The following is a 15,156-nucleotide window of genomic DNA, read 5'->3' on the forward strand; positions in this document are numbered from 1 at the left end:
ATTAAATTGAGGTACAAGTGAATAGGTAGGTATAACATTTGCATTTTTAGATAAGTTGAGAGTTTGTTTGAATATCAAAGGGGAGTCATAAGGACATAAGAAATAGGAACAGGAGAAGACCATTCAGCCCCTCAAGCCTGCTCCACCATTCAATAAGATCATGGCTGATCATCTTGTGTTTCGATTTCCACATTGCTGTCTAACCCCGATAACCTTTGATTCCTTTGCCTAATGAGAATTTATCTACCTCTGCCTTAAAAATATTCAATGACCCCGCTTCCATCACCTTCTGAGGCAGAGAATTCCAAAGTCGCACAACCCTCAGAGAAAAAATTTCTCCTCATCTCTGTCCTAAAAGGGCGACCCCTAATTTTAAAACAGTGACCCCTAGTTCTGGACATCCTTTCGACGTCCACTTTGTCAAGGCCATTCAGGACCTTGTATACTTCAATCAAATCACCCTTTACTTGTCTAAACTCCAGTGGCAACAAGCCCAGTCTGTCCAACCTTTCCTCATAAGACAGAGGTGACAGGAAACATATTTGCATCTTGCAGTATTTCCATCAGTAAACAAGTTGTGGGGATGTATTTAACTGACCCAAAAGCAAAGACAAGATGGAAACATGAATTATCTTATATTTGGAAGGGTTTAAGTATCAAAGGGGTGTGAGAACAATGGGACTGAGATGAAAGGGAAAAAAGGTATATTAGAGTTACTGTGGATAGCTGGTTTTTAGCTGTTGGACTGGACAGCTGTTGAGATAGAGATGGCTGGAGCTGTTTAAGCTGTTGAGATAGCTGGAGCACCAGGCTGGAAGAGGATGCAGTTTGAATCATCAATCCAGTCAAGCCAGAAAAGTCTCGGGTTGCAGCAGGCAGTTTTATTCTGAAGTGGATTCCACCCGAGTGGAAGAGGTTAAAGGTCATGTAATATATCTTTATTGAAGCTCCAGCAGTTTGCCTTGTGCAATATTACTGAATTTCATAGTAGACATCTATAAAGGAATGTTGCCTGAAAGGTGTTTGCTTGTGGGTTTGACCAAGTAGAGTGTTTTTGGGGGAATGTTTTGTAAGACTAACCTTAATTGTGTGACTGTAATCTTGTGTGCCTAAGTTTTCTTTTATTTTTGTCAATAAAACTTTTACTTTTAATTGTTAAAATTCCAGAAGTGTTACTGGTCCTCTTACTCCTGAGATCGGTACATCATCTTCTCAGTTTCAGAATACAAAGAAAAAGGTTACGGCCCGTAAGCCAAGTTTCCCTCTGGGTTTGCACAGCAATTAACACCAGCTGTGGTCATGACAACCACCAACTACGTGCTCTTGATCATCCATTTGCAACACATGTACAGATCATGTTCCGAACTGCACACACTGTCCTTTTCTTTCCTCCAAAAGTTAGAGCTCCAATACACAGGCATGCATACACTGTATACTCATAATGGCACTCTAAATATCATTGGAAATCAAAGTATTTAGTGTTTCTAACAAGTGAAACTTGCCAGCAGGTGAGGCAAGTTGTTAACGCATCTCATTGATGCCAGTTTGTTTAAGCATAATAGTAGAAACAGGGTGCCAGTTTGAAAACTGTCATATATTTATGTGCTGAGGATTCATTTCCATCAGGGGTTGGCCGAGCTATTCCAGTACCACCCAGGCCCAAATTTAAAAAACTAGTAAAGACTGCAACTTAAAATAATTGCTGTGTCAGCCATGGCTCAGAAGGTTGTAGGTTCAAGTCCCATACCAGGACTTGAGCACAAAAATCAAGGATGACATTTCCAGTGCATTAATGAGGGAATGCTACATTGTCAGAGTTGCAGTCTTTCGGATGAGATGTTAAACAGAGACCATGTGCCCTGCAGATAGATGTAAAAGTTCTCATGGCACTATTTCAAAGAAGAGCTGGGGTATCCCCATTGTCCTGTCCAATGTTTATCCTTCAATCAACATCACAAAACCAGGGTTATCTGGGCATTATCAGATTGCTATTTGTGGGAATTTGCTGTGCATAAATTGGCTGCTGCGTTTTCTACATTGCAACAGTGACTGCACTTCAAAAGTATTTCATTGGATGTAAAGCGCTGAGTCATCTGCCAGTCGTGAAAGAAGCTATGTAAATGTTAGTCTTTCTTCTAATTTCTTTTTTATTTTAATGACAATAAGATGACATTTATTTACATTTATACTTAGGAATATAATACAAAAGCATTACATACATCCCAACAAAATTATAGCTTATCCCAACCAATTTTTCATACTGGTGTATTTAAGGTGCAGTTACATCAACTTGTTCTTTTGAATATTTCTGCTCGCAACCTCTGAATCCTACTTATCTTGAGCAGATTTTCTGACACCATATCCTTCCCATTACAAAGTTCCACCTCCGCAACATAGTTTGCCTACTTTCTCACTTACCCCACCTACTACTAAAACTCATTCATGCTTGACATCTCCAGTTTCCACTATTCTAATGCTCTCCTAGTCAACCCTCCACCCTCTCTAAACTTCAGCTCATCCCAAATTACTGCCAAAATCCTATTCTATACCACGTCCTACTCACCCATCGCCCCTATCCTCACTGCCACCGACACTCGCCTTTTGTTCAACCCTTTCCCCACGCAGTGCCAGTTGTGCCTTAAGATACCTGGGCCTCACCTGTTGGGATTACCTCCCTAAACTGCTCCAACTTCACCTGACTCTCCTTTTTAAGGATCTTATTTAAAACAGCCTCTTTGGCCAAGTTTTTGATCATCCCTAATATATCCTTTGTTGAGTTAACGCTCAATTAACCCTTATATTTCTGAGGCAGCTTGGGGTATTTTCTATGTTAATGGCACCACATAAATGCAACTTATTGCTAATGAAGAAGAATGTATTAACCAGACTTGCTTTGTATTACAGTGAATTTGCTAAAAGGATTTTGCATAAAACACAATGCAAAAGACAGCTGAAAGAATGATCCTTCTGCCATCTTGATAGCTCAACAAATTCAGACAGCAACTAACAGAGCTATGACAAAGATCCCAAGTTTGATGTTGTGTCTGTTAGCATACAAAATTAGTCATCTGTAACTGAGGTGACAACAGAAATTACAATTTATCCAAGATCTTCTAAGTTAAATCAAAGGCAAGGCAAAGAAAAGAAAAATTAGTCAGAATTAGTACTCAACATTAGTGACCCCTGCTGGAAATGGTGCATGGACATCGGACTAGACTCCACTGAGCTCAATTCTGATGCTCCCAGTGATCAAATGGTCTAATGGCCAATGTTCTGCTAAGCTGTGTGCATGCATGGCCACAGAGCAGCCTGGCAGGTACCTTGTTTCATGTTAAGTACAGCACCCGTGCAAAAAAGTTGACAAGTACACAACAATAAAATTTGTGAGGAACGTGCTGATGGACACGCATTTTATAGGTCACATGGATAATGATCCAAAAAGTAATTAACCCAGGGTGCTTGGGGCAATTGAACCACACTCTGGAAGGAGCAAACTCCTTCTGGAAAATAAGAGTAGTGAAGGAATTTTTAAAACCCTGCCAGGGATGCAAGTTTATGCCTTGAATATGCACTGCGTCTTTAATTTGCTTCATGTCACAATTAAAAAGGGCTATTTACTGACAACTAAATTTATATCCCAAAGTCAAGAAAAGCGACCCATATTTCCTCAATATTTGTGAACAATTTTTGGCTGGAAAAATCATGCAATATAGATGCACATTAAAAGTGGTTGCCAGATTCCTTTTACTTACGCAGTGTAGCAGCTTCACCACCTTCCCAGTTTATCACATCTTGCTGCAGTCCATTCATAATTGTCTCCAGCTCTCTGCATGTGACACTTATCTCCGCCAACGCAGCAAGTTCCTTTGTAAAGGGGTGTATGTATAAATTAGGTTATAAGCACTTTGAGATTCTCATATTGTCGAGACACTAAATTTTGTATCTTCAGCCCTGTCGGTCACAATGACAGAGCAGTACCAAATAGATTGGCAGAACTATTATGTGCATGCACTAGCATCTGATTTTGACTTGGCGGAGGACACATTTTTGTGCAAGCTAGACAAATTTTATACCATAAGCCCTACATACAAGTGCACTGATTGTAACTGTGAAGGGAAGGCAGACAGGAAGACTCAGAAGCAGTCAGCATCAGTTAGAAAGAGCTGCTCAGTCTGTGTCCCCCCCCAGAGCAGCCGCCTTCTGACAGAAATCAAAGCATGACATCACAGGAAAGCAGATAAGTCACTGGTTGATGGATATTTTGCTCGTTAACTCATCCTTTGACTCACTTTTGGGAGCACAGCAAATCGGACCTGCGGGAGACACCTCTACTTGGGAGCAGATAAAAGAGAGCGAGGGATGGGGCTTTTGCGTATCTTTAGGGAGCAGATAGAACCGGACCTGACCTACTCAGGAGCTGGCTGAGTTTCAAAAAAAACCAGAGTGACATCACAGGAAAACTCTACATTCATTGGTTGGTAAGAAACTGTTGTTAGGGAGTGTCTCTAAATAGCTGAAAATTAGAAAAACATTATTTTTAAAGAAGTAGCTACTTAGATTTAAGTAAGAAACACGAGCAAGAGGGAAGCAAAGTTGTCAAGGCCAAGCAAAATAAAATAAGTAAACCAAAGTAAAATAAAGTTACAGTAAGTGAAGTAAAGTTTAGACATGGCAGGGCAGCTCGGTCATGTGGAATATGTAGTACGTGGGAAGTCATGGAAACTACTGGCAACCTAGACAACCACACGTTCAGGGAGCATCACCAGCTGCAGAAGCTTGAGCTTTGGGTTTTGGAGCTCAAGCGGTGGCTGGAGTCACTGTGGCGTGTCTGTGAGGGTGGTCACACCACAGCTCAGGGGCATGGAGGCAGAAAGGGAATGGGTGACTGCCAGACAGTCCAAAAGAACCAGGCAGGTAGCGCAGGAGTCTCCTTGGGTCCAGCTCGTTAATCAGATTTCCATTTTGGACACCAGTGAAGGCATTGGTTCCTAGGAGGAGTGTAGTCAAAGCCAAGTTCATGGCACCAGGGAAGGCTCAGCTGTATAGGAGAGGAAGAAGAAAGGAAGAGCAGTAGTGATAAGGAATTCATTAGTTAGGAGAACAGGCAGGTGTTTCTGGGACCATAGATGTGACTCCAGTATGGTATGTTGCCTACCTTGTGCCAGGGTCAAGGATGTCACAGAGCGCTGCAGGACATTCTTCTGGGGGAGGGTGAATAGTCAGAGGTCGTGGTCCACATTGGTACCAATGACTTAAGTAGGAAAGGGGCTGAGGTCCTGAAAGCAGATTTTAAGGAGCTAGGAAGGAGGTTAAAAAGCAGGGCCTCTAAAGCAGTAATCTCAGGACTACGCCTAGTCCCCAGGTGGGCATAGAAATAGGAGAATTGAATGATTGAACACGTGGCTGGAAAGCTGGTGTAGGAGGGAGGGAATCAGGTTTCTGAGGCATTGGGACCAGTTCTGGGGAATGTGGGATCTGTACAAGCCGGGCAGACTACACCTGAACAGGACCAGGACGATTATCCTTGCAGGGAGGTTTGCTAGAGCTGTTGGGAGGGTTTAAACTAGATTGGCAGGGGGATGGGAAGCTGAGGACAGATTCAAGCAGGACAAATTCATAGCAGGGAACAGGAGACAGGAAATTAGTGAATGATTCTGAAAGATAGGAGAAGCAAAGGTTAAAAAGTATACAGCACAGAAATTTGACAGTGTTCGAAGGTATATATGTAATTGCAAGAAGTATAGCAAATTAAGCTGATGAGCTGAGGACACAGATGGATGGCAACATATCATTGCTAAAATGGAAACCTGGCTTAAAGAAGGCAAAAATGGCAGTTCAACATCCCTGGATATACAGTTTTTAGGCAAGATAGAGAGGGGGATAAAACAGGTGTGGGTGTAGCATTATCAGTTAAGGAATCAATTTCAGCTATGTGGAGGGATGATATAACTAATCAAATGAGGCCATATGAGTTGAGCTCAAAAATAAAAAAAGGGACAGCCACACTGCTAGGAGTGTACTATAGACCCCCAATTGGTGAGAGGGAGATAGAAGAGCAAATATGTAGGCAAATTTCTGAATGCAAAAACAACAGGGCACTAATAGTTGGAGACTTCAACTACCCTAATGTCAACTGGATACGAACAGTGTGAAAGGCAGAGGGCACAAAATTCTTGAACTGCATTCAAGAGAACTTTTTTAGTCAGCATGTAACAAGCCTTACTAGAAGGGGCACAATTCTAGATTTAGTCTTAGGAAATGAAGCAGGACAAGTGGCTGAAGTAGCAGTGGATGACCATTTTAGAGATAGTGACCATAATACAGTTAGATTTAGCTTCATTATGGAAAAGGGCAAAGATGGAACAGGAGTAAACATTCTAAATTGGGGGAAGACAAATTTTACAAAGCTGAGAAGTGATCTGGCAAAAGTGGACTGGACACAGCTATTTGAAGTAATAAACCAGTGGGAGGCATTCAAAGTGAGATTCAACAACTACAATGTAGACATGTCCCAAAAAAGAAAAAGGGCAGTACTGTCAAATCTAAAGCCCCCGGTTATCCAGAAGCATACAGGGTAAGATAAAGCAGAAAAAGAAAGCTTATGACAGTCACAAAAAACTAAATACTGTATAAAGCCTAGAGGAGCATAGAAAGTACAGGGGTGAAGTAAAAAAGGAAATTAGGAAAGCAGAGAGGATATGAAAAAATATTGGCAGATAAAATCAAGGAAAACCCAAAAGATATCTTATCAGTATATTAAGAGCAAGAGAATAACTAAGGAAAGGGTAGGGCTTATCAGAAATGTACAAGGTAACTTGTGCGTGCTTGCAGAAGATGTGGGCAGGGTTCTTCATGAGTACATTGTCTCTGTCTTCACAAAGGAGAGGGATGATGCAGACATTCTAGTTAATGAGGAGGATTGTGAAATATGAGATACAATAAGAATAATGACAGAGGAAGTACTGGAGGGACTGTCATCCTTGAGGATGGATTAATCACCAGGGCCAAATAGATTGTGTACCAGGCTGTTAAAGGAAGCCCAGGGAGGAAATAGCGGATGCTCTGAGGACCATTTTCCAATCCTCATTAGATACAGGCAAGGTACCAGAAGATTGGAGGTCTGCAAATGCTGTACCATTATTTACAAAGGGTTTAAGGGATAGACCAAATAATTATAGGCCTGTCAGTCTAACTTCAACAGTGGGCAAATTATTAGAATCAATTCTGAGAGGCAGGATGAACTGTCACTTAGAAAGGAACGGATTAATCAGAGATAGTCAGCATGGTTTTGTTAGGGGAAGGTCATGTCTTACTAATTTAATCAAATTTTTTGAGGAAGTGACAAGGAACATTGATGAGAGTAGTGCAGATGTTGTCTACACGGATTTCAGTAAGGCATTTGACAACTTCACACATTGGTCAGAAAAGTACAAGCCCATGGGATACAGGGGAATGTGGCGAGTTGGATCCAAAACTGGCTCCATGACATGAAACAAGGGGTAATAGTTGATGGATGTTTTTGCAAATGGAAAGCAGCTTCCTGTGGCATTTCACAGGGCTCAATGTTGGGTCCCTTGCCGTTTTCTTGGACTTAAGTGTGGGAGGCATGATTGGGAAATTTGCGGTGGCACAGACATTTGATTGTGAAGAGGATAGCTGTTGACCCCAGAATTACATCAATGGTTTGGTTGAGTGGGCGGAAAAGTGGCAAATGGAATTCAATCCAGAGAAGTGTGAGGTAATGCATTTGAGGAGGGCAAACAAAGCTAGGGAATACACAATGAATGGGATGATAGTGAGAGGGGTAGAGGAAGTGAAAGGCCTTGGAGTACATATCCACAGGTCCCTGAAGGTGGCAGGGCACATAGATAAGTTGGTGAAGAAGGCATATGGAATACTTCCCTTTACTGGACAAGGTATAGAATACAAAAGCAGAGATGTAATGCTGGAACTGTATAAAACGTTGGTTAGGCTATAGTTCTGGTCACCACATTACAGGAAGGATATAATTACTCTGGAGAGAGTACAGGGCTTGAAAATTGCAGCTATGAGGAAAGATTGGATAGGCTGGAATTGTTTTCCTTAGAACAGAGGGGGCTATCGAGTGACTTAATTGAGCTGTACAAGATTATGAGGGGCCTAGGTAAACTAGACAGGAAAGATCGGTTTCCCCTAACAGAGAGCTCAATTATTAAGGGTCATAGATTTAAGGTGATTGGTAGAAGGATTAGAGGGGACATGAGGAAAAACCTCTTCACCTAGAGGCTGGTGGGTGTCTGGAATTCACTGCCTGGTTTGGTGGTGGAGGCAGAAACCCTCAACACATTTAAAAGGCATCTGGATCTGCACCTGAAGTGCTGTAACCTGCAAGGCTACCGACCAGGTGCTGGAAGGAGAGAATAGAATGGGCAGCTAGCCTTTTTATTTTTCGGCTGGTGCAGACACAACAGGCTGAATAACCTCTTTCTGTGCCGTAACTTTTCTATAGTTCTATGGAACTATGTCAACTCACTGTAATTGCATCAAACTGGAAACAATTTATGTAATCACATCGCAAGTCTGCTGTCAACACATTCCAACATGGATTGGGTGTTTTTTTTAATGTAAAACCAGGACATTTCTGGGGGAACTCAAGAGTTTGTACCTATCATTACTGTCACAATGTGGCTCTGCCTCCTAGGACAGAAGGGAAAGGATATTATGCTAGATCGGACTGTATTTCAAACAAATAATTCTGTTTAAAAAGGTAAAAAAAACACCCAAATCTTGTAAAGAAAGATATGCAATGCCCAGATCAATTAGTCATTCGGTAGTACAGAACTTGAGCATTTCTGAAAAAAGAGGCATGTCTAAGCTTTTCATCTTGCACTCATCAGGACACTTTGTAAGAATACCAATATACAATTAATGATGCCACTAAACACATAACAAATCTCTGACCATGTACTTTCAGAAGGCGAGGGGTCTGTTCTTGCACATGGTTTCAATTTTGGTGTGTCTTCATCCCAAATCAAACAGGAAGAGATATTTCTTAAGTTCGAACTCCTCTATTCCCAACTACCCCGCCACAAACCAACGTCCACTGAAGAAGCTGAATCCTTAACTGCACCTAGCTGTTCTAGCGCATGCAAATTCCGAACGACCTGTCCGACTTTCACACGCAACGCGAATGTCTTACAGCGTTGCAAGGCCTGGAAGCCAACCCAGACATATGCATCAGTAAACCTTTTCGCCCAATCTTACCTATGACTGGTTCTGCACAACCTGAATAGGGGGAGGTGATGGTGTAGTGGTATTCTTGCTGGACTAGTTATCCAGAGGCCCGGGTTCGAATCATACCACGGCTGTTTCACGCTGCTACTATGCAATAGCAACACGAGTGGTATTCGCCACTAACAGGATGTTGCTGTCAAGCCAAAGAGACATTTTGCCCATCACACTAAAGAGTAATGTGGTATATGAATTTCAGTGCCAGTGTGATGCTAGGTATGTAAGCCATATATCCCAAAGAATGGCGGATCTCATCAAACAGCATGTCCCAGCTGCTGTTCACAACAGGCAGGATACAGACCACACCCAACCAGCCCATGCTTGCAAAACTCAAAACAGTATCCAACATTAAATGTGATTCCGCGGTTGGACAACATTTGCCAAAATATCCTCAATGTGCTAAGAATTACATTTAATTAAGAACAACCAGCTTAAGAGAGTTGGGTTCGCAATATGGCACATTTGCATTTTGTGGAAGCTACATATATTAATACACAGGGCCCTGTTCTTTGTAGACAGAAAGAACATGTACACACATTGCACCTGTTTCAGCCAAACGAAATAAGTGACAGCCATTCACTGGCTCATTTCTCAGAGCAATGCCTTGACCAATCAGGGTCAAGATGTCTGGTTTAAATTTCAAACGAAGCTTGGCAGTTGACTGTCAGTCACCATCACTGGTGCATTCTCCATGGCAACGCCACTTACAAACCAATCAGCACTTTCTTCTCACACAATATAAACTGTTGTTTTCCCCTTATATTGGTATTCATACAAAGTGTCCTGATGAGTGCAAGACGAAAAACTTAGACATATCTCTTTCTTCAGCCTTTATCAATTGTTCAAGAAGTTATCAGAAGAACTCTTCCTTGAGTCAATAATTTCTATAGCAGAAATCAGCAATTGAAAAACTGATTTTCAACCTTTTGAGCTACCTTGACAGGTAGACTTATTATATAATACCTATTAAACAATCAATAATTAGAGAACAATATTTATGTTTAAATAATCTCAATTGTGCACTTTAAAATCATAAATAAGTGCAAGACTCACATCAATACAAGACGTCAAGAGTTTATGTACAGTTTTGCAGAGTGTTCCAAAGTTGCAAAGCTGAGGCGGTGCCTTATTACAATGTACACCAAATTCATGCTCAAATGTTAGGGAAAACACCGTCATCAGCTGATGGAAGTCCGAAAGGGTGAGCTTCAAGGTTTGAAAAGTGGTATCGCTACTTTCTGTGGGGCCCAGGAAAACAACCTAAATAAAAAAGTTAAAAATAAAAGTTACCAGCATTACCAAGGCAGTTCCTTCCTCAAAAAGTGTGAACAAACAGAAACTAACACAAAAATCAAATACTGCGAATGCTAGAAACCTGAAATGAAAATACAAAATACTGCAAATACTCAGCAGGTCAGGTAAGATCTGTGACCCTTCATCAGACCTTTCAGTCACTGACATGAAATGTTAATATCGTTTCTCGTCCATAGTTACTGCCGGACCTGCAACTGTCATTGAAAAATCAGTGACAGCTGCTTTCTTGCTAAGGACAGGCAATGGTTTTTCTGGATAGATCAGCTATAAGAAACTTGAAATATGCTGCAAATCTTACTGTTTTCTTCATCTCTTCAAGGTGTTCATTTGTTTCCTTTAATTCTTCAGAAAGTTTAATCAACAATTTCTCCATGGAATTAATAGAAGGTGGTGAGCATTTCCTGAAATTATTTTCAGATAAATAAAATAAATAGCAGCACACAAAATAGCTTGTCTCTATTGTAGACAAATTTATGCAAGTCTTATTCCTTCTTGAATACACTTTGTGCATATCTACCTCAAGAAAAAAGAACCATAAGATATTTGCTAGGTGTCAGCCTTTCATCAGTGGTCGGACTCTATCCTCCCAATGAGAAGTTTATTGGTGCAAGCTCCACTCCAGAGCCTTGAACATATAATCTAAACTGACACTTTAATGCACTACTGATGGAGTTGCAGACACTATATTTTGCATAAAAGTTAAGCGAAACTCACAACTTTCCCAGGTTGACTTTAAAAACATGTTACAAATGAAAGAAAAACAGAAATCTATGCTCTCTCATCCAACACTATCAAATCAGATAATCTGGTCACTTTCTTCATTGCTATTTGTGGCATCTCACTGTGAGCACGTTAGCTACCATGTTCTCTTGCATTATAACATTGACTACACTTTGAAAGTACTTAATTGGCTGTGGAACACTTTGGGATGTCCCAAGGATATGAAAGTCACTATAGAAATGCAAGTCCTTTCTTTACGTAACATCAAAGCTTAAATTCCATATTAATTAGAGATTGAATGACACCACACAAATCCACCCGCCCACAAGTCACTAAATTTAAATTAATGCTAATAGCAACTACTAGAAACACAAAGGGGAACTTTGTTGATGCACAATGTAGGATTAATGTGAGCCAGTATATTGCATAAGCACTGTTTTTGTAAGTATATTGTATTGCTAATTTCCAAATGGCTTTCATGCAATGAGAATTGGCTGCATTTAAACTGTGCTAATCAAGATCATTACACTTTTAGTAGAAACGGAGCATTCCAGACTTGCTTAAATATTCAATTATAGTAAGGTGTGTAGTTCTTATGTATACAGTTTAAATTCAATTAGATAAACCGTGCATCGGGTGTGGAGTTGATGGTTCACAGGTAAACTAGTGATCAATGACAACATATGTTTACGGCACCTTCAAAGTAACAAATCATCCCTAATCACTTCCCTGGTGCAAAAATAAATTTGCAGATGTCTCGGAATGATGAAAGAAGGGTTACCAGTGATAACCAATGCTAATGTTAGAGGTTGAGTTTTGAGGAACATTTTGATGGGTAAGAAGGGAACAAAGCATATGAGTTTAGGGACAGTGTTGCAGATTCTGGGGCTAAGACAGTTGAATATCGTATCCTAAAGGTGGATTGAGGGATGTGGAACGCACAGCAGACCAGACTCAAGAGCAAAAAGCATTTGCAAGAACAAAGATGATGCAGTGAGTGAAAAGGGCATGGAAGGATTTTCAGTTGAGGATGAGGATGTTAAAATCAGTGTGCTAGGGATGGACTGCCAATAACGATTAGCAAGGACACTGCAAGAGTTTAACGAGTTGTCATTTGTAAAGAGTGGAATGCAGGAAGCCAGAAAGCATAGTTATTAGAGTAAAGAAAATCTGAAGATGACAATGGCGCAGATAGTAGTTTCTTAAACAATATGGGTGACATATGAGCAAGAAAATTAAATGTTTTAGAGGTGGAAGTGGATAGTATTAGTGGTAGCTGATTTGTAGGATTTGAAGCACAAATTAGGGGTAACAGACGCTGAAATACAACCTTACTAGGGAGGGGAATGGAGTCAGAGCTGCACAGCTTTGTTGTCAGTGGAAGAAGCAGAGAGCATGTTTGTGGTTGAGTTGCCAAGGGTGGTAACAAGAGGAAAAAAGGCGGCCAAGGTTGGAGTCTTGGGACATCCCTGAAGTGACTGTGCAGAGACAGGAACAGGAAGAAGAGCAGGAGCTGAAACCAAAGTTAATGCAAGAAACATGTTGGCATTGTTGGGTCAGAGAGGAGCAAAATCAGGCGACATCTGTGCCACTCAGGTCAATCCAAAATTATTAAAATTCGAATTCCTCACTGGTTAAGATCATTATAATCATTAATTCACGACAAAGGTTTAGTCTTCATATACATCAATTGTGCATTCTTGCATTGTAATTTGATCTGAATCAATTTGGATGCATGCAATGAAAACAAACTTTAAAAATTGGTAACTAAGTTTTCAGTTTCTAACATTATCTATGTTCATTTCAGTTAATTTTTGAAAAATTCAGATGCCTGTAATGTTTCAAGCTTTGTTATAACAAACTTGTAGATTCAAAGTAACTTTTCTCAGGGGTTTATCTCATCAATATATGTTTCCTAAGCTTTAGGAACAACTACATGCACATTTGAGTGTTATAACAATACTTTGCAGGTGGTAAAATATCAGATCATAGTCTCATAAGAGATTCCGGTTGGCAATGCAAAATTCTATCAAAAGATCACTTGCTTTCTTCCTCGTGATTCAAAGTTGGCCTCAGCTCTTTTAAGAAGTCTGTGTGCATCAAGAGACAGGTTGAACTCCAGATTTGCTGACGAACGAAGATGAGGATCATTTCGAACTTCAATCAGCAGCTGGGAATTCCATGAATGAACAGAACTTAAAAAAAAAGTGCATCAGCATATTTTAAAGTTTCAAGGAAAGGTTTCAATTTACTAGCCCTAGACCCACTAGATTGTCTCAGCAGTTAATTTTAAGGGTCCATTATAAACTCTCAACATACAACTATTTAAAATCAAAAAGATGTAATAATAAACATGTAAACAAAATTTAACATATTTGATACACTTCTTGTAGGACACTTCTCATCAATTTCAAATAGTTATTACCAGTATTTAATAATATAGTTTCAAGTGCTCTCTCTGCAAATATATAAAAATTCGACCAGAAGCATAAAATCTATAATTGTATCATTGAGTGTTTTTCATAGTTCAAATAGATATAGCTCAAAAGTTTCATATTACAATCTTTAGACTTTATTGAAATCTCAGCTGAAGATGGCTACAACGCAGATGTATTAATGTTTCACACTCCTACCATTATGCTTTATTGAAATCCTACAAACAACAGTGGAGAAGGAACTTAATGCAAACAGAAATTGTTTCATAAGGTAAGGCATAATATTTAAGAGCTTGTTTTAGTTTTTTAAATTTACATTAAACGGCATTACCTTATATATTTTTAAACATGTTAATTAATTATTATGTTATATTATTACAATACTAGCACATTTCCTATGGCCCTACACAGAGTCACAATCAATTGCAGTCTACAGGTGCACTGGGTTAAAGAGCATTGGATAATTGGAGAAGAATGCATAGGCATAATTCAGTCTCTATTTTATACATTCGGACCTTATTTTTACATATTCTGATTTTGTACTTTTTATCATTTAATAGCAAAGTTTGCAGCAATTTCTCCAAAGTGCAAGCTGAGAATCTGGAAAACACAAAAATGAAGCAACTGGCATGAGACTAGTTATAGTATGACACTTAACTTGGGCATTGAGGCATTATAAATGTGGACACAGGAAGTTACAATGGGGGAAGAATTAGCACAAGGTTCTAAGTATTTTTAAGTGCCAATACACTTCAAAATAAACACTTTGTACTTTAAGGAAAATGAAATACAGCTTCAGTATGTTATTTGATCTAGGCAGTGGATAACCAAGCAATGAAGGTCCTGGGTTTGATATTCAATCTGTGCCCAAATAGCTGATTTCAGGTAGGATAGCTGTAGATGTTCTCCCAACTGGCAACAGGTCCCATGTTGGGAGCGGCAGAAAATCATTCAGGGCTCCTGATCACACTGCTGGGATCCCTAGAGGAGCATGTGCTTTCTTCTCCATACCTGTCATGCAGCCAACTGACATTTGGTCAAGGCTCACAACTGAATAGGCAAAGTCCTGAGATTTATGTTAAAAACATAGTCCAGTTAGGAGTTAGGCCTTCAGGAGAGGGTGAGGAGGAGGCTGGGGAAAAGACAAAAAAGGATTTGATGTAATCAGAGGAAGGGAAGTAGGGAAGGGCCCAAAACATGTAATTTCCTGTCGTAAATATTGGGTTAAGAATTTGTTTTTCATTGAAATTAAATTGTTGCAAAGAATCAAGCAGAAGTTCAACATGATGCTATTGCTGTGCATGCTTTGTTCTTTTCTTCTTCAGCCCTCCAATTGGAACATGCAGCATTTCACTTCAAACAGGGCACACTATTGGAGTTGAACTCGGTGCCAAGGTGTGGACAACTGGAGTGTTAG

At 40.0% G+C, this 15,156-nt stretch overlaps 1 protein-coding gene across 3 annotated transcripts in view; it reads right to left on the reverse strand.

Annotated features, from left to right (window-relative positions):
- Positions 1 to 15,156, reverse strand: part of haus7 (HAUS augmin-like complex, subunit 7) — a 407,540-nt gene that overhangs the window by 1,825 nt on the left and 390,559 nt on the right. For all 3 annotated transcript variants that reach the window (XM_078529711.1, XM_078529709.1, XM_078529708.1), the window contains 4 exons: positions 13,350 to 13,499; positions 10,883 to 10,985; positions 10,324 to 10,530; positions 3,753 to 3,864 (listed from right to left, as the gene is read on the reverse strand). In XM_078529711.1, coding sequence (XP_078385837.1) covers positions 3,753 to 3,864; positions 10,324 to 10,530; positions 10,883 to 10,985; positions 13,350 to 13,499 — 572 coding nt within the window. The remainder of the gene's footprint in view (positions 1 to 3,752; positions 3,865 to 10,323; positions 10,531 to 10,882; positions 10,986 to 13,349; positions 13,500 to 15,156) is intronic.

This window comes from Cetorhinus maximus, chromosome 25 (assembly GCF_964194155.1).
Source record: "Cetorhinus maximus chromosome 25, sCetMax3.hap1.1, whole genome shotgun sequence".
In the NCBI taxonomy this organism is placed as follows: Eukaryota; Metazoa; Chordata; class Chondrichthyes; order Lamniformes; family Cetorhinidae; genus Cetorhinus; species Cetorhinus maximus.